This window comes from Dipteris shenzhenensis, chromosome 30, assembly GCF_047967505.1.
Source record: "Dipteris shenzhenensis isolate YYH24624 ecotype China chromosome 30, Dip_SZ_1.0, whole genome shotgun sequence".
Taxonomy (NCBI): Eukaryota; Viridiplantae; Streptophyta; class Polypodiopsida; order Gleicheniales; family Dipteridaceae; genus Dipteris; species Dipteris shenzhenensis.
The window spans coordinates 9,323,867-9,343,702 of NC_141625.1; the positions used below are offsets into that span (position 1 = coordinate 9,323,867).

Sequence of the window (19,836 nt, forward strand, 5' to 3'; positions counted from 1 at the left end):
CCAAGGAAAATTTTCTTCTAAACTCTTCAGAAATTTGAATCCTTCTCATTCTGATTCTCACTTTCCTCTCCTCTTCTTCTCCTAATCCACATTTTCCTCTCCTAATCTACTTCCCTCTTGATCAATGTCTCCTCCTCCCCTAATCGACATCCCTCTTGATCATTGTCGACCCTAAGAGGTAGAGATTTTCCTCTCTCCTCCCCTTACTCGCCGCCACCGTCGTTCGCTCCAAGCGATGCGATCAAAGAAGTCAGAGGAGGATAGATGAAGATAGGAGAGAAAAGGGAGGGGATCATCATTTGGAGGGGGAGGGGAGGAGAGTGTGGAGGAGGAGAGGCTTGAGCTGTGAGCTTGCCTACTATATTTGGGGGTTCTTGTTGTCTTGGGGATTCTGGGTGAGTGATCTCTGTATAGAGGTGAACCTATGTATCTTGGGCTACTGGGTAGTCCCCTTCTTGTCCAAATTTGCTCTTATATGTGCATCCATATATATACATATACATGTATGTAATAAACATGTATTATATATATACATACATACATATATATACATATGCATGTATATGTATATATGTGTATATGTATATATGTATATATATATATATATAAGAGAGAAAAAAAATGAAGGATTTTCTAGATGTCTACGATTTCACCATCTAGGTTCACAATCCTCAATGTCTACATATATCAATGTAGAACTATATACATTTGTGGCTCATTTTGTTCGATACATAATTGCTCAATCTCCAATTAAAGTAAATGAGACACCCAAGTCTGCATTAAAGACTCTCGAGGAAGTAGAAACTCAATATACTCCCAATCCATCACAGCCTTTAAAGGAGTCTACTCCCGAAGCATCACAATCGAGTCCAGCTGCCGCAAAATTAGAGATTCAATATACACCCGAGGAGTATAAACCCAAAGCATTAGAAGGGAGTCCCCACTCGCGGAAGTAGAGACTCAATCTACGGCCAAATAAATCACATCATTTTGGGGAGTCTATGCCCAAAGCATCCCAGCAAAGTCCACGAGTGAAAGTAGAGACTCATTCTATATCGCCAGCATCACAACCTCCCGAGGAGTCTATGCCCAAGGAATCACCATCACCCCACACTCAAAAGTAGAGATTCAATATATGCCCAAACAATCACAACCTCCACTGGATTCTATGCTTAAAGTATCACAATCGAGTCCATGCTTGGAAGTAGACAAATTCTATGCCCGAAGGAAGAGCCCATATGTGTACACCTAAAGCATTAAAGCCTCGAGAGAATGAGTCTACTTCTAAAGCATCACAATGGAGTCCACAACAAGCATCAGAATCCACTTCATTGTGAAGCTTTATGATGGGGTTTAACATGTATATGAGTTTTATTTGAAGTAGGAAAAACTTTATTGGCAAGTGATGCATATACAAGTGCAAAGTCGCAAAACTTTGTATTTGTGATTTTGTTGCTCATAATGTTATTTTGGTTGATTTTATTAAATGTGTGAATACATAATGGGCATTTATCATGGATACATATTAAATGTGTGACTTGTTTTCCTTGTTTTGGTTGATTTTATTAAATATGTGAATACATAAGGGGCATTTACTCATGGATACATAAGGGACATTTATCATGGATACATATTAAATGTTTGATGATTTAAAAAAAAGCATCTTTGATGATATAATAAATATCAACTCGAGTCTACTCCCATTATCATTCTTGCACTCATCTCATAGCCTTACTCTCAAACTCTTCTTCCATCTCGCCTTACTCCCTCACTATCTCTTGTTCCTGTGGTCCATATTCTCATAGCTTAAAGCTTCATGGATCTTTTTGAAGTCATCAATTCCATGGAGGAAGCCATTAGCACCAACAAAGATTGGATCATCGAGAACGAGGTGAAAAGAGAGAGCAAAGAAAGAGACAATGAGCTCCATTAATCCAAGACGAAAAGAAGGAGTTTGCTGCTCAGAAGCGCCTAGAGAAGGAGGAGAGAGGAAAAATAAGTAGCTCTACTAGTGAAATAGATAGATTACTTTCATATAGGAGAGAGCTAACAGACTATCTAAGTGAGGTCACTTCACGTGTGGCTGGTTATGGGAGATTTCCACCCTAGGAAGTGCAAGCCATACGAAATCAAGAAAGTGCTATACAAGAGAAAATTTATAATTCCTTACTTCTCTTCTGTAGTTTTAACTACATTGATCATGATGAGATGGTTGAATGGGTTGAATCTAGGATATCAATGGCACATACTAATGCCTTCCAGTGAGAGGCTTACTGTAACTTTTGATGTTTGTTAACACCATTATAAATATTGTGAGAGTTTGCTTAATATTGTAACTTTTGAAGGTGTTTGTTAACACCATTGTAAATATTACGAGAGTTTACAACTACTAAATCTTATCTTTTGGTATAACTTATCTATGTCATGTTAAATTTTATAATTTTGTATTCAACTCCTTTAAAATTTTCAAAAAAATTGCTTGTTTTTATGTTTTTATCTATGCTTTGAAGAGTGGGGTTTTTCTTAAATTTTATCCAAAAACTAGTCCAAAAGTATACGTAAAAATGAATTTATACATTGACAAGTCCAAAATTAATGAAGTAAGTGTTCTTTTTTAAGATATTTAATTAGCTATCTTTCTACCTCACATTCTTTTGTATTCATTTTCCACCCATCCACAGATGCTATTGAGAGCTAGCTCCTCCTATGTGTTCTCCATCAAGTCAACTATTTCCATGAGAACCTTTCATGGGCTAGATCTTCTAGAATTAGCCAACACTTTCAATTGGTCTCTTTTCTTGATGCCATGTGCCCCAATAGGGACATTTCCATAAAGACCTCTAGGACAATGGCCGGGTTTAGGAATAATCCTAGACTCAAGCTCTCTAGGCCCTACTAATGCAAGCACTAGCTAGAATGTATGGTTTTTCACCTTACCATAACTGATCCTTAAGATATGACGACTACAATTGATGTAATATGCCAAGCCTAAGAGTGGCCATCCATATGAATGGCCAAGAAGAAGCCCTCAAGAAATGTATGGAAGCATTGTTCGAAATTCATGAATTGGGGCTGAAGGAGTCTTGAACATAAAGTGTAATCCAATGGAGGAGAAAGGCCACATCAAGAAAGTAGCATTCAAAGATAGGATGCTAGTATTATTGTATAATGTCGCATTGGGAACGATGAAGTGTGGGTAGGGCCATACTGAATCAAGAAGTATTTCCTAAGAATGGGACTATCACATAGGAAGAGATCTAGAAGAAAATGAACTACTAAAATGAAGCAACGGGATGAAGATCAATCAAAAAAATCTAGAGCAAGCAGCTACCCCTTTGGCCAAAGCAATAGAGGAACCACTGTAGCCATTGGCTCCCCGAGCAATAGCAGGCCCAACTGCCCAAGCCTCAAAGGGAAGGATCAGGCGAACCCAAATAACCAAAGGAGGAATCAAGAGTAGGCCTTTTGGAAGACAAAGAGGACCATCAAAAGCCACTAGAGGGGATCATTCCAACTCTTCCTCATAGATGAGTGGCTATCGTATGAAGTACCAATCCCTCCCTTGCCTGCAAATCAATGTAATGACAGAAAACGAAAGGGGAACTCGGTATTGTGATGAATTTTTCCTCACCATTCATGAAGACCTCAACTTATTGTGCCATGTCTTAGAAACTTCCTTCCCCCTAAAGTGGGCCAAATATAAGGTGAGCCAAATAATAGAAGAGAATGGGCGGCTACAGTGACATGCACCTCTTTTGAGGATGGCCAAAAGCAATGACAGATGGAGTAGCAAGAGTAGTCAAAGAGCACACCAGTAGCCATTTGCGAGACCAACAAAGTGGGGAGGGAGGAGGAAGGATTACACACTAGATCAAGTGCCACAAGAATATAACTAATGCAGCCTAAGTAGACAATGACGGCTAGAGAAGTTCAATTCTAATTCATTGTGCATACCTCTTCCCACATTCTCTTTCAATTTGTTTCTAAGTTGTGTGCTCTCATTGCCCCTACACTTCTTTTATATAGTAAATACCCTTTCACTATAAAGCGAACGATCACATGTACGTAGCGAATGTTATAAGAGACCATAAAATGAGATAGTGTGAGTAAAATCTAATCTAATTTGGAGCATGTACATGGAATGCTACAAACCCTCCAACCATTTAGCAAGTGATTTTGATTGTGGTGTATATTGTTTCATACTAGACAACAAAGCGGAAACTCCTCATCACTTATTGCTATGAAGGATGTCTTAATGAGTACAGACACACACCTTGTCTAGCTATACTATCTTTATGTACAAGGTGTGAGTGTTTTGGTTATCCTCTACCTTGTTCTAGCTATACTCTAAAATTTGATCACCTATTGCTGTGAAGGATCTTCTTAAAGAGGCAATGAGTTTACTCGTGAAGGGTGGTGCCTAGAAATATTTGCTTATCGATGTTACTAAGGCGCAACTGACAAACAAGCAGACGATCAGTGGAAAATCTCGTTTGGGTGGGTTTATTATTCACACACCCGCCCAGAGTACTGAAATGCGTCTGGGTCCTACTCTTTCCCACAAACTTTGTTGAGAATTCTGCCGAGTTCGAGAGCTGCCAAGCTTGCACAATTTGATGTTCAGGCGTAGGGCGGCATGCCCAGTGCCGCACGAGATTATTTCTCAAGGACATTCCAAGCTGGCCAATGTTAGTCCGCCACATGCGGACCACGCCGCTTGTTTCTTGGGCGCAGTGAGTCGGGACTGGTGTGAATCCTGCCTTAAGAGTTCTTAGGAGAGAAACCCACAAACATAGAAAGGTTGCTTTTTGGGAGGACACTTGGCCAATTCATTCAGATTGAGGAGAAAACACACATTCACAATTTTGTGTGTTGTGATCATGGTGAGCAATGCACGAGACTGGTGGAGAATTTGTAGGCAAAGCATCGAAGCAGATCAGGCAGCTCGCTCCTTCACGATCCACTCCCCTAACGAGCCCGCGAGAGGTGCAGATGACAAGGGCGCCGAACATCGTGCTGCCATGGCCAGAAATTGTGCAGACGGTAGACAATTCCTGCTTCAGTAGCTACCTTAACATATTTTGATTCTACAATTACATGCTATGCCAGTTCCAGAGATACTTTTCGTTATATCTTTCGTCTTTGGGACTTGCAGAAGGGGTGAGGGCAGGCACTAAGGCTGCCGTTACTGCTTTCGTCGTCACTGCAATACCCACTGTGAAGTTCTACACTCTCTCTTTCCTCTTTCCAAGTAGACATTTACATAACTTCCTCTATCGACATCATTGCCGCCTTTGTATGTGTGGAATTTGCTCCTTTTTTGGCCTTCCAGTCTTGGCAAAACGACTGCTTACCGTAATTTTGCATTCGTGCAGCTTATTGGTGCGCAAACTATACCCTGGGCAAAATCTTACCTTAATTACACTGCCCAAGCGCTGATCATCAGTGCAGGTAACTGAATCATCTGTACATTTGTCGGATCTAGTTCTTTTGATGAGATTGTACTGCGTGCAACCCGCCAAGCTTGCAAGAAATTCCGAAGTTCATTTTTGCTGTTTCTGGAGGATTAAAAAGGGAAGCAGTCCATGCACGAGTGGCAAGCCCACGGTAGCCGCCTTTAAGAAGTTTGAGAGAGCACACCTTGCATGAGTCCGAAGCGAACATTGTTGTAATTTTTGTGTTTTTGACAAGGTTGATGAGTCCTCCTGACGTTGGATCGCTGCTCCATATCTGCACTTCCCTATTTCATTGAAGTGACATAAGGTCAATCCATGTTGCTCACATACACCTTAATACTATATTGGCCCTGTCGCAGTTGCAGACTTTTCTTTTGAAACGGGGAATCCCTTAAAAACAGATCATGTATTGTTTGGATGTTTTAGATGGTCAAATAAACTATGGCTGTACACAAGTCTGTCATCTAAAGACACCATGACAACCTGTGTAGAAATGGATTGAAATATATCGTTCATCGTGTGCTGAAAATTGGTAGGTGCATTCGTTAGTCTAAATGACAGAATTAAGAACTCATAAGGCATGTATTGTGTACTAAACTCTGTCTTAGATCCTAATATGGATCTGATGGTACCTTGTACGTAGATCAAGCTTGGTAAAACTATGGCGCACCATGTAAACTATCTATGAGGTCATCCATCCAGGGTAAAGAATATTTGTTTAGGTCACTATATTTAGACCTTTATAGTCCACACACATTAGGCATGGGTACTATCCTTTTTTTACCACCCAAATGACCGGTGCTCCCCTAGGGGCATATGTCCATACGAATGTATTTTGACAATTGCCAGGTAATTTTACCTTCTTAAGGCTTAACCTATATGGTTGTTTAAAAACCGATTGAGCTCTTGGAAGAAGCTCTATCTTGTGGTCCGCACTCCTCTAAGGTAAAAGGCCATACGATAATTTAGATGGAAATACATCTGAAAATTTAGGTAACACGTTTTGGAGTAGATATTGCTCTTTAGAATCTGTTACCAGGTTCTATCAAAATAACTCGAGAATGGTAAGATACCTTTAATTGAATGCCCAATCTTGCTAGTTTGTCCAGAATCCACTGGATGACATATCCATGAAATGAGCATTGTATATCGAGATCGACAGTTGTCTAAGAACTCCATATTATTATTTTATTAATATTAAAAGCTGAATTTTCACAACATATTGCTTCATCTTGCAATTACTCACTAATTCATATGAAATAGGTGAAATTTTATATTTAATGAAACACACATGAGCAGCAGAATTAGACTTATCGTCGACTTCAATAGAGATACAAAATAATGAAGATGAAGAATGGTAACTCTAGCTCATAGGCTGTGTTATCAACCACGCAGGTAACCTTAATAACACGCTAACACCAATTTGTAAATCTTTTGGGATTCCGAGATAAACAAACTGGCCCTCTGTAAAAACATGAGGTAAGCACTTCTAAATTGCATAAATTGAGCTCTATCCTAAGCTGTGCAAAGGATTTTCTTTACAAATCGCCACACGTCTCAGGCCATGGAGAGCCTTAGGATGAAATCCATACAAATGGACTCAGCTTAGCGGCTGTGTGTTTTGCACTATTATAGAAATTCAGCCATGGGAAGATGTCTTTTCCAATCAGATTGCTTCTGGCAGACATGCACGAAGCATATCCTCAAGAATCCGATTAATTCCCGTTGTCTGTCCATCCAACTCAGGATGTTGAGATGAACTCGTATTGAGTTTAGTGTCCAATTTTTTTGAACACTTCTTACTAGAAATGACTTGTGACACTCAAAGAGGATTTTTGTCCTAGACATCTAGCATGCAAACTTTGTCCTTTTGGAAGACTGATCTTGGATTTCTCTCCCCCTCAAAGTTGAACCACCTGGTTCATCTGGATATGCCCCCACTTTGATCTGCTGCTAATACGGCTGAAGTAATGAACTGCACCTACAGGCCTTTAGGGGATGGAAAGAGATCAGTCTGGACTAAGCGAAACTCATAAAGCTCACAAGACCAATGTGACTTAACGCATCCAGCCACCACATTAGCAGTTCCTCTTCTGTATCAAATTTCAAAGTCAAAATCTTGCATAAGGTCAGACTATCTACCCTTACAGCCATGCAAGTCTGAAGCCCTACAGGGTACTTGAAAGGGTACTTGAATGATAATATACCACAAACTTAGAGCCATGTAAGTAGTGCTGCATTTCTTCATACATGAACTACAAGAAATAGCTCCTTTTCATACGTACAATATTTGCTGTGTGCTGGGATTGGCTTTTGACTACTAAAAGCTGCACCAATGGCACAATCACTTGCATCTGTCTCAACCACAAATGATTTACATGGATCCACAATGCACAACGTAGGTGCGGTAGTCACTGCATGCTTCAACTTCCTAAATCACACATCCGCAGTATCAGTCCAACAAGAGGTCTATACTTATATATCTATAAGAAATTCTGTCGCTCGCTCCTTTAAAAGATTTGACAGGGGTAGCACAATATGCACATACTCACGGATGAAAGTGTGGAAGAGCTGTGTGAATCCCAGTGAATATGTAGAACGTCTGACCTCCTCTAGGTCAACATAGATACCGTCAATAGAATTGATGTGGCCAAGGTATAATGATCCGCTTACACTTGTTCATCTTTGCATATAGGGCTTCTCTTTGAAGGATAGTAAAAACTGCCTTCAAATGTTCCATGTCGTCAGATAAGCTATAATTGTATACAAGTATGCTATCAGGAAATACGATAACAAGCTTTCTTATGTAACGACAAAATATATCGCTCATCATTTGCTAGAAAGTAGTAGGTGCATTATTGAGTTTAAACAAAGAACTCAATTGCAGTACCATCTTGGGGGCATCCTCTTCTCTACTTCGGATCTAATGGTACCTAGTACATAGCTCAATCTTGGTAAAATGCGGCGTGCGCTTCATCATGCAAGCGATCTATGATGTCATTCATCCTAGACAAAGAATATTTAGTTGTAAAATTAGATTTAATGAAACAAATATAAGCAATGGAATCAAGGTCACTTAACATCAGATCAACTTTCATAGAGAGAAAATAATAAAGACGTAGAAGTATCATGAAGTAATAATTACTTTTCTTTATTATCAACTGTAGACTACAAAATTTGGCTAGAGGGCCATTGAGATCAGCTACTAGAGTAAAAGTTTGGCCATGCATACAAAACGTAATTGTGTGGTCTACGTTAGGTTTTTTCTAAAGAACCGCTTTTTGCCAACCAATATATTTATGCGTTCCATTTTCAGAATATGAACAGAAAATGCTCTTCATATTCATGAATTCGCAAGAAAACATGCACCCTACAATCCCACTCCGCATAATCACCTTGTCAAACTTTTCCACGTAAGAATAGTTACTGCCCACCATAAGTAGGTTCAATTCCCATACCAGAGACACTGCTATAGTAGAATAATCACCATACTTGGTTAGAAAAGGAAAGAAACTTGCGTGTTGCAACAAGATGAATTCGTTCTTATATGCCTCCGATCCTTTTCCCATCATCACAAGCCTTTGAAGTTGAAAAATTTCTCAAACTCTGAGGCTCTTTGGAAATTGGAGAGCTGGTCTGTGAATTCGGCTTTAAATTCAGCCCATGCAGGTGCATGCAAAGCAACATGACATGTACGCACATGCAAGGCAAGTACTAGCCCCAAAATCAAGGTGCCAGCAATTCGTCAATTTGCTGCAGCCTCTTTAAGTGTCGTCTGTCCGGAACAGGCCCTAGTGCTTCCAAGATTGCTGTACAGCCCACAGGGTTTATTCGCATGCATACCCATACAGATTATTATTTTCACACTCAAAGATGGACAAACCAGCACAAAACTGTTCATCACCCAAAACACAAGCTTTCCTCAGAAATCCGATCTACATAGAGCTGCATACTTAACAGTGCCAGCTCCAATTTGTTGGAAACTCTTCAAAGCCCTTGCAAACACTCTTGACAGCTTCTTCCTTCAATGTCATGCTAATGCAAAAGAAAGCAAACTGTTTCCTGCCCTATCCATTCATCTATAGATTCTAAGCTCAACTGCTCCATGTGCACGTCTTTTTTCTCTACCATATAGACGATTTTGAAGCAAATCGAATCCGTGACTTGTAACAAGAGAGAAGGATTTGAGCACACAAGCACCAAATCTCTACCACGTGCCTCAAAGATCTGCTACACCTGGGAGAAGAATTTTCAACTAGATGAGCACCAAAACACAAAGAGGAAAGTCCTCATGCATGAGGATCGACACCCAAACTTTGGTGAATAGGCACCTATGGGGAGGGTTAGCTAGGCCCAAGCTTGGGTGCAGTCCAGGTTCTACTCTGACGCCAAGTCCTACAAAAAAACCTTAGGTTAGAAAGACCAGATGGGGGAGTTGGTGAGGTAGCCATAGATCTAGTATAAAGGATCATCCTCCCAGCTTGAGATTAGCCAAGCACTGCACTGTGTCCATGGCCACAGCCCCGTATCCCATACCACAAGCGTCCACTAGTTCAGGTGTTAGGCCAGACTAGGCATAGGCCTGCTTTAGGTCCTGATATCCCAAGGAGTTCATCCCATGGGATCCCTGCAAATGATCCCACAGCTCATATGTACAGGCTCACCAAGGTGAAGGTATGACTTGAGTGGACATCTAGGGACACACGTACACTAGGAGAAGTCTTGAAGTACTAGCGGTCGCCTTCTCAAAGGGTCCATCGCTTGGACCTTACTCCCATCAGTAATGCTAGCTCATGCTATGGCCATGGGTCTTAACATGGATTTGGGCCAACTGTAGCCAGATCTGGCCATCCAAACCAAGTGATCTGGCTGACTGTCTCCTCTAGAACATCAACCCCTCAGTGGAGCCTACATTTGGCTGGCCGGCTGGCCCTTTCCTGGCTGCCTTCTTTTGGCTTATATAAGGCTAAAACTAGCCTCCATTTGGCCCATTGCTGGGTCCCAGTTACGGCCTTCATTTCACAACCCAAGCTAGCAATCCATGCTCTGCCTGAGTGGCCTTCTGCTGTGTCGCTTCACAACAGATCTGCGGGTTATCTGTGCATTCCATGCACCTTGTTTTGCTGCCCATTGCCCATGTGGCAGTCTTGCCATGGCCCACGTGGCAGTCTTCCCATTACCCACGTCGCAGTCTTGAATTAGGGATCATGCTGCCCTGCAGACAAGCCCATCTTCTTCTCTAGTCTTTTGCAGTCCATACTGCCCACATGGCAGCCTACATACTGCCATATTTTACCCAAGTGGATGCCCATGTGTCAGCCTTTCATGATTGACCAGATCTCCCCATGTGACATGCATATCTCATCTTCACATGGTACTCTCTTGTCCATGTTCTCCTCAGACGAAGGCTTGCAGGTGCAACAACGAACCCTCTATCCAACGCCCCTGCTCAGTGTAACACCGTGGGCTTGCATTGGTCCAAAGACAAATACCATTTTCCGTAAGAGGTAGCAATATCTTTGTTTCTCTCATTGGTGACCTTGGAAAGTCGAACCTGCAACGCTTCTTACTCTTTCTGCATGTTCTTCTATGTCTGTGTTTCTGTATTTGTTTTCCCGATATATGTAGATGCGTGCTATCTGTTGTTATGTATTTGTCTATGAATTTGATGATGTCATTGTTTGTTGAAATTTCAAGTTTTGGTGCATCACGTATCCTATATTGAAAATAATTTTTGAGCTGTTTAGCAGATTCTCTTTTCAGCACGTGTATGTTCATATGCAATAATGTCAAACGTACCATTGGACTTTGACAATTTTTAGGATAACTCCTGTGCTTGAATTACCTCCATGGCTACTCGGTTTTCTGTATCCAACTCTTATGAAGTAGATTTTTCTGAATCCTGCTGCGACCTTTGTGTTCTCATTATGTATAATTTGCTCGGGTAGACTCTATAACCACGACTCACAAGTGAGCTCTACAACCTCAGTCTTCCTTCCAAGAGACCTTTGGTGGCCTTAGAATAAGGTTTTGTAAAAGTCTTCTAGCTCTTCATGTATTGCCCAGTTTCTGAGAGTCTTTCTCCTTCTCTGCCTCTTAAAAAATGTAGTCTTTAAGGCGTTCACTCGACTTTAGTGAAATGCTAGTAAACCTAACAGAGAGCGATCAAACTTCTACAAGTTCCTGCTTGGGCTAATGAGTTGCTATACGTTCTTTCTTTTAGCGGCCCATCACATCCACAACTCAGTCTACCTGCTGCCATGACAGTGGCTGTTGTGAATTCACAAGACCTTTGAAACGTTCTATAGACTCCACTAAGGTGAAAACACTTCTCTTGAGCTCAATCCTTGAAACTGACTCCAGCCTTTGGTGCTTTGCTCTCCATCTGAAACTCACAGCATACGTCTTAGTGCTCAAAGGAAGGAGACACGAGAGTAGGAGCAGCTCTGAAAACAACTCAGAACGGGGGAGGGAGGAGGACACTAGTAGGAGAGAGACAAACAATACGTGAGGGACGTACAAAAATACATGTATTAAAATTTTTAAACTTACATGAGGATAGGGTCGAGTCCGCTATGTAATATACCAGTAGGTTTGGAAAACAAAGTTTATAAGATAGGTCTTGCAGATCGGCCAACCAATTAAATGTTTAAAAACTGTAGTCCAGTTCCTTTGCTTCGAATTTGTACCCACTGTATTATTGTTGTTTCTGTCTTAGGGATGAGTGGGAGAGGGCTATTCCATGTTACATTCTTTTTATGAATAGTGCATGAAGTTATGCACAAACAATTTGCAAAAGAGGAAGCACAACAAATTGGCAGTGATCAAACTGAAATGGTTGAGTTACAAGCAATGTTTGTAAGGAACAGTTTTTCTGATGCTAATTAAGTGGTTGGTTTGATTAGCATTTCTCCTGATGCACAGGGGGTCTATACACTAAGATGCACACTTTAATATTTTTTCTTTGGGAGATAGGACTCATAACTGTGTATTGACAGCTCACTAAGGTCTTTTGAATGTGCTTCACAGTCAGCCGTCGAAAGACTCCTACATGTTTTCAATGAATAGGATCTCTTCTTTTTTTTGCAGCTTGCACCTCATCAATACTCGCCTCACTTAATCTTGATATTGATTTTACAGCTACAATTGCCGCGTATTTCATTGTTGCTGATAAGACTATCCTAGAGTGTGCCCGAACTACTTCTTATGAGAGGATTCAAGCTGAGCGTGCAGCAGCTAATAAGGATGAGTAAATTTGGCTATCCTTATGGGTGACATGTCAATATCCTTGGCTTTTGAGATCTGGTAAAGTTTTGATATATGGAAAAGGTTGCAAGTAAAATCTATAAAGCTATTACAGCATGGCTTTTCCTGCCAGGGTTTCTCATGCTACATCACCTCATCAGACACGCCAGCTGTTCCATAGACACAATGGAACCTTAATTATGGGTTTTCTGTTTTTAAATCTCTCTTGGTTTATCTGGAAGACCTTTTTGGGGGGCTCGTGCTTTCCTTCTTTATGACTATGTTTTGCAATGCCTGATGCTGTAAAAAAATCCAATACAAAGATTTGGTGCACGTTTCCTGGCTTTGGGATCTGTGTATCTTGACAGAAAATTCAGAAGTACTTCTAATTCCTGTATAGGTTTAGAATGTTATGGTGCCTATCAGATGGGTTTCCTTGATTCTCATGAAAAGGAAAGGCTTCTGGTACAACATTGCTAAGATGTATGCTTAGACTCCTGATAGTGGGACAATGGTTGCCTTTCGTGAGGGCAAATGTAAACTGATAAAAACCTTATACAGGATCACTGACAGTTTGTCATTGGTGTGAGCGGGCAGGCAAAATCTTCCTTGAAGACTTTTCCATCCAAGTTGCGGCCTGCTGATTGCACAATTCCTTGTATATCTGGCAGTGTGTTCTCTAGAGACCCAATCCTTGTTTGTCTGGCATTGTGTTGCCCTGACAGCAATCAATTTGAATATGTCTCTAGAGACCCATATGCAACCTATAGGCTTTTTTTTTTTGCAAATCTATCAAAGACTGTTTGATTCTTGATGAGAGGATTATATTATCATCAACTGCATGTTCCCATTCTGGCACCTAAGATGCTTCTTTGAAGTTGCTAGCTCTTCAATATCCCTAACTTTGTCTGTGATATGTTTTGACCTATCTGATGGGACTTTTTGGGAGTTTTGTGGTGGTTGTATCACAAGTTATTGTGTTTTATGCTTTCCTTCGCTCTTTGTAGTCCATGGTGGACTATCATCATAAAAAATATTAGCAGCAGGCTTTTCTATATCAAAGGACTGAAATAGTTGTTGGTTAATCAAACCAATATGTTGACCATCTCCAAAATAATTAATCTTCTTTAACTAGATCATAAAGTTGATATGCTTTAGATTCTTTAAAATAATTTGTGAATGTTCTTTACATCTATTTTGTTTCTCAGTAGTCCCATCTTGAACATAAGCATATGCAAGAGATCCAAACACTCTTAAAGGAATAATAGAAGGCTTAACACCTATAAATGTGTCTTATAGTGTTGCTTTGCAGTATTGCTACTGGAATTCTACTCATCAGATACACTATTATTGAACACGCTTTTGCCCAAAAGGCTTGGGTATTTCTTATCATGTATTATCCATCTAGCTGATTTTTCTACTTGCTTTCTTTTTGCAAATCTGTTTTGCTATGGAGTATACTATGTGAACTCTCTCTTGATTCTAAATTTTTTGCAATATGGATTGTACTCATCTACTTTGTATCTGCCTCCATTGTCACATCAGAGTATTTCGATTTTATGTTTCCACAAAGTATCCTAAACTCTTTGAATTCATCATGTGCATTTGGTTTCTGGGCCTTCTAAAAGTTAATAATCAATGAATATATGAAATGCATCACAATCTTACTTAGAAACTATTCGAACCTTTATATACCCTATTGGGCTACCCAAGCATTGGAACGTCACATGTTGCTCAACCATTGAAACTTATGCTTCTTTGTACAAGCCTCCCTTGATTGAAAAGAGATTGAATGCCAAGCATTTATTTTTCAACCAGTGTAGGCTTATATTTCTTTGTACAAGCCTCCTTTGCTTGAAAAGAGATGGAATGCAAAGCTTTTATTTTTGTTATTCTTTAACCTCAAAATCATTTGTCTTTGTACAAACATCTCTAGCTTGGAAAGAGATGGAATGCAAAGCATTTATTCTTGTTGTTCTTTGAGCCCACAAGTTCTATAAAGGCATCAATTTTCTCCATCAAGCTATCTATCTTGGTCTCCTCTTGAACCGAAACAGCATCCGAGTTGCAATAGACATTTGCATAGCTAGCTTCTTGCTTACCATAATTTGCAAAATAAAGGATTCATGAAAATTACAAATGAGAGAGGAGCAAGGGCATTGATATTTGCAAATCAAAATGTCCTATAACCTATTGTTGACTATAGAAGGCATTATGAAAGAAAGCCTTCGCCATTCTAATAAATCCAAAATCTCATCTCAATCTATCAAAGCCTTCACCATTCTAATAAATCCAAAATCTCATCTCAATCTATCATAGGCCTTATTCAAATTAAGGTTTTAGTTCTTAATCATACATGTTGAGAATATTCTTCATTTGTTTCAAAAAAGCATAGGATGGGAGACCTTGGGGGCGTAAGGTGATGGATGAGATGAGATCCAAGACGGAGACTTAGATGGGACATTCCATCTTCTCCCTCCACTTGTCAATCATGCCAAATTTCTCAAATTCACTGAACGTTTTGGGAATGATCAAGGTCATGGGACTACATAGTACCCACTTGTTGCGTCGAACCCGCTGCTTTGACTAGAAAAAGGAGATAGGCAGCGTGTCTTCTTTCCCTCCCCTCCTTGATAGCTCTATCATTGGCAAGCATGGCCTTGGAATTGTTGGCACCTCAAGACTTTTAGGACAAGCCAGGTCCTTGAATTTTAAACCACGAGGGTGATCTCCTTTTCCTCCCAAAATCACAAATCGGGTATAAGGGCTTATGGTCTGAAAGTGGGAGAGAGGAGAATGGAGTAGTAAGTTTAATAGATTGCTTCAATAAACCTTGAGAGAGCCAAGCCCTATCCAATCTTGCCTCCCTTCTAAGAAAACCTATATGTCTATTTAACCAGCAACAAGCTCTCAGACTGTCAGAGTCTATTAGATGAGGGGTGTCCTTAAGATTCTTCTAGGCATGATACTCAGTCCCTCTTATTATTGTGCCCTTGCCCATCCATCTATCTCCTCTACCATGTTAAAATCGTCAATAACAAAAGCATCACCATTTATTTCTGACAAAGCATCCCAACTAATTATTTTGTGTTGAGTACATGTCAGGGCATACATTATAACAATGATAAAATGCACACTTTTCATAAAGCATTCCAATGCAATCCATGTTTGACCCCCATATGTGATTACCTTTAAATTAATCTTTGAAATGAGAAAGCACTCCAATGGCTCTTTGAAATGAGAAAGCGCTCCAATGGCAATGCTGCCCCGCTATCTTCATGTTAAGAGAAGTTATCAATAGCCTTAACCTATCCTCTAGGATCTGATTTGTCACCTTAACTTCTTTAAGTTCCAGAAAGTTGGTGAAGGTGCATTAGCCCTCAGCGAGCTAGCAAGTAGCTCCCGTTTGGAAGGGTCTGTATCTCTACACACATTATGTGTAATAAAGGATATTGATTTACTTACCATTCTAACTCTGCCCCTTTTTAGCCTTGGGGTTAGGGCACTTTGCCTGAGCTACTACCTCATTTATTTGAGAATGTCTCCTCTTGTTTTGCATGACTCTGCAAGAGCCTTGCCATGCAGAGTAAAATCCTTCTCTTTCATTAAGGCATTAGGGAGTTCTTTCTCAGATTGATCTTCATCAGTGCCCTCAGTAACCACTAGATCTACATTGTTTACTTCTTATTCAAACTCCTTTGACCACCTTGAGGTGCCATCTGTGTCCCCAAGATCATGTTGATGTTCTTGAATCTGTCTTTGAAGGACAAATTGATGTAATGGGACCATACCTAGGGTCCTAAGGTCTATGGTTGTGAGTGTGTGAAGACATGGTGTGCCTGGTTAGGTGTTAGTAGGTGTGATTGAGTGAATCTAGGTGTGTGGTGTGTGATTGAGGGATTCATGGAGGTGGTAGCTTGATTATAGGATCTTGGTGGCTTTTGTTGTGCCATCACATATGATGTACACTGGATACAACATGGTGCCTATATAATGGCCCTCTATTCATGAATACATTGCTTCTTGTCTTTGCTTCTATCTCATGTACTCTACCTCTACCACCATGATCTCAATTATGCTACAACATGTGGTATTAGAGCCATATGATCCACCTTGAGCCTAGTAGCCCAAACCCTAGTTAGATGCCACATCATCATCCCTACCAAACCTCCATCTTCCTCTTCACCATTTTTCCCAAATTTGAGCTAACCTCGGGAGCTTGAATTCTCAGCATACACTACACCATTTTGAGTGTCCTTCTAGCTGTAGAACCTTCATGATAAGGCAAACCTTTGGTTGAGAGTGATTTTGGAATAGATGCTTCCACTGCCTGTGCCGCATCTCTTCTTGCTCGATGAAATTGTGCCTCATCCAAGAGCTGTGGTTACAATTCCAGAAATTACTTCTAGCTTGGGTTTAGCAATGTTGTGAGGAGCCTTCAGCCCAAAGTTGAGCTCATTTGGTTGCATATCTGAGCCGGCATTGTCGAAACAAAGTTCAGATTTGTTGTTGCTGCCCCAGGAAGATGTTATCGACCTTCCCGTTATCTCTTCTGCTCATACCATAAGTCTCTAATATCGCTGATATTTGTCACGGGCGATGGCTTCTAGTTTTTTTCCTCCCAGCCAGCTCTCAAGGAAGGATTCGACTTATTTCGTAATTCAACTAGATTATCCCACATCCTTATCCTTGAGACCCCAATTCCCTAGATAGTTCCTGGCCACATGTCTTCATTCTAGGCCCTTACTTAGATGCATCCTTTTTCACCCCTCTCTTGGAGTTCCCTTTCAAAACAATTGCCCCTTGACAATTCACATATTAGATGCACCCAGACCCAAGCCCTATTAGAACTATCTAGTCAATGCCATTACGCCCTCACCTTGGACCTTGGCAGTTACTTCTCTCGACCATTTAATTACGCACATTAATTATTACAAAAGTTGGCCATCTAAGAGAAAATGCCCACCGATCTATCCGAGGTCATGCTATCTCGGCTAGAGCATAACATTCCTTCCCTCTTCAAGCATCAGCGTCCTCGATGATGAAATCTGGGAATGCTCTCCGTAACTGGTACACGGATTCCCAAGTAGCTTCCGATAGAGGCTGACCATGCCATGCAACCAACACCGTGGGTATCTTTCGATTTCGTATTTGCATTGTTCCTCGATCCAGGATTCTTGTTGGTTTGCGCCTTGCAATATCCTCTATCTCCTGAAACAAAACCACACCTTCGATTAGTGAGTCACCTGTATGTAAAAATTTCTTTAAACGCGAAACATGAAAAACCGGGTGCACCTTACACCCCTGTGGCAATTCTAATTTATAGGCTACACTGCCTATTCTCTTCAGAATTAACCACGGCCCACAGTATCGAGGTGATAACTTAGCACACTCTCCTGAAGTCAACGACTTCGAGTGCGAAGGAATTCTGAGAAAAACTTTTTCTCCTTCTTCAAATACTCTTATAGACCGATTTTCATCCGCATACACCTTGGCTCTATCCATAGCCTGGCGGATGTTAGCTCTCGCAAGTGCTAGCATCTCCCGCATCTGAACTACAAAGTTCGCGGCACTAGGCACTTTCTGAGGTACTCCAACTATAGTCGGATTGGCTGGCCTATAACCATAGTTCAGCTCAAACGGACTGAACCCAGTAGATGAATGTTTTCGATCATTGTAGGCAAACTCCAACAATGGCAACCACTTGTCCCATGTATGTTGCCTCAATGACACATATGCTCTCAGCATATCCTCTAAAGTCTGGTTGACTCTCTCCGTCTGACCATCCGTCTCAGGATGATCCCCACTACTCATTCCCAACTCAGTCCTTAGTGTCTCGAATACCGCTGTCCAAAAGTGACCGGTAAACCTGACATCTCTGTCTGACACTATGGATCTAGGCAATCCATGCAGACGAAATATATGTCTAATAAACGACTCCGCTACTTGCGGGGCACTAACAGACTCTCTAGTCGGAATGAAGTGAGCCATCTTGGTTAGACGATCAACCACCACAAGGATAGAATTATACCCTCCTTGTGTTGCAGGTAATCCTACAATAAAATCCATGGAAATGCTCTCCCACTTGCTTAGTGGTATTTCCAAGGGCTGTAAAAGTCCGGGTGGCTTCACCCGCTCGGCCTTACTTACCTGACACGAGAAACACCGTGTCACATATTCATGAATATGCTTTTTCATCTTTGGCCAAAAGAAATCTCGCTTCACGAGATCATATGTCTTCTCGACCCCTGGATGTCCCGCACACGGGCAATCATGGCATTGTCGAATGACTCTCTGCCTGAGATCATTCTGACCAGGTACTACAACCTTGCCATTTCTAACTAGCATACCATCCCTTATGGTATATCTTGCATAAGTTTGGCCCTTTCTGGATGCCAGGTCATCCTTTTCATTTTCCCCGGGTTTTAACACATGAGCCTTAGGCCATAAGCTCTGGACAAACTCGTCCACCTTCTGAGTTTCTTTTATCTCGGTCATTAGAGCACTCTCTAATACCGTGAAACTCAGGTTGTGCATAATGCGAGATAACGCATCAGCTATCTTATTGTCTTTTCCTCTTCGGTACCGAATCGTTAGATTAAACTCCTGCATGAGCTCTGCCCACCTAGCTTGGCGGCCCCTCAAGTCAGGTTGTTTACAAAAATGTTTCAGAGTATCATGATCTACATCCACATAAAACTCTGAACCATACAGATAATGCCTCCATGTTTTCAAAGCATGGATAACTGCATACAACTCCAATTCATGAGTTGGCCAATTCCTTTGAGAGGGAGAAAGCTTCTTGCTTTCAAAGGCTACTGGCCTTCCCTCTTGAAGGAGGACTGCTCCTACCGCAATGCCACTTGCATCGGTTTCTAGGAACAACGGTTTCTGGGGATCAACTATTTTTAACACCGGTCCTGAGACCACAGCTTGTTTTATGGTGTTAAAACTTTCTTGTTGATTCTGTCCCCAAATAAAAGGTACTTTATCTGAGGTCAGATCAGTCAATGGCGATACTATTTCGGAATATCCTTTGATATGCCTTCTATAAAACTGGACAAATCCCAAGAATGATCGCAAAACGCGGTCAGACTCTGAGGGATTGGCCAAGTTAGTATCGTAGCCACTTTCT

General features: G+C 41.0%; 1 protein-coding gene across 1 annotated transcript; it reads left to right on the top strand.

Annotated features, from left to right (window-relative positions):
* The first annotated feature begins 4,806 nt into the window (after positions 1-4,806).
* LOC147881685 (early nodulin-like protein) lies at positions 4,807-13,460 on the top strand. The gene is made up of 4 exons (XM_087401962.1): positions 4,807-5,043; positions 5,156-5,217; positions 5,376-5,451; positions 12,597-13,460. Exons 1-4 carry the CDS (start codon positions 4,881-4,883, stop codon positions 12,707-12,709), a joined length of 414 nt encoding a protein of 137 aa, XP_087258088.1. The 5' UTR covers positions 4,807-4,880; the 3' UTR covers positions 12,710-13,460.
* Positions 13,461-19,836: the final 6,376 nt, after the last annotated feature.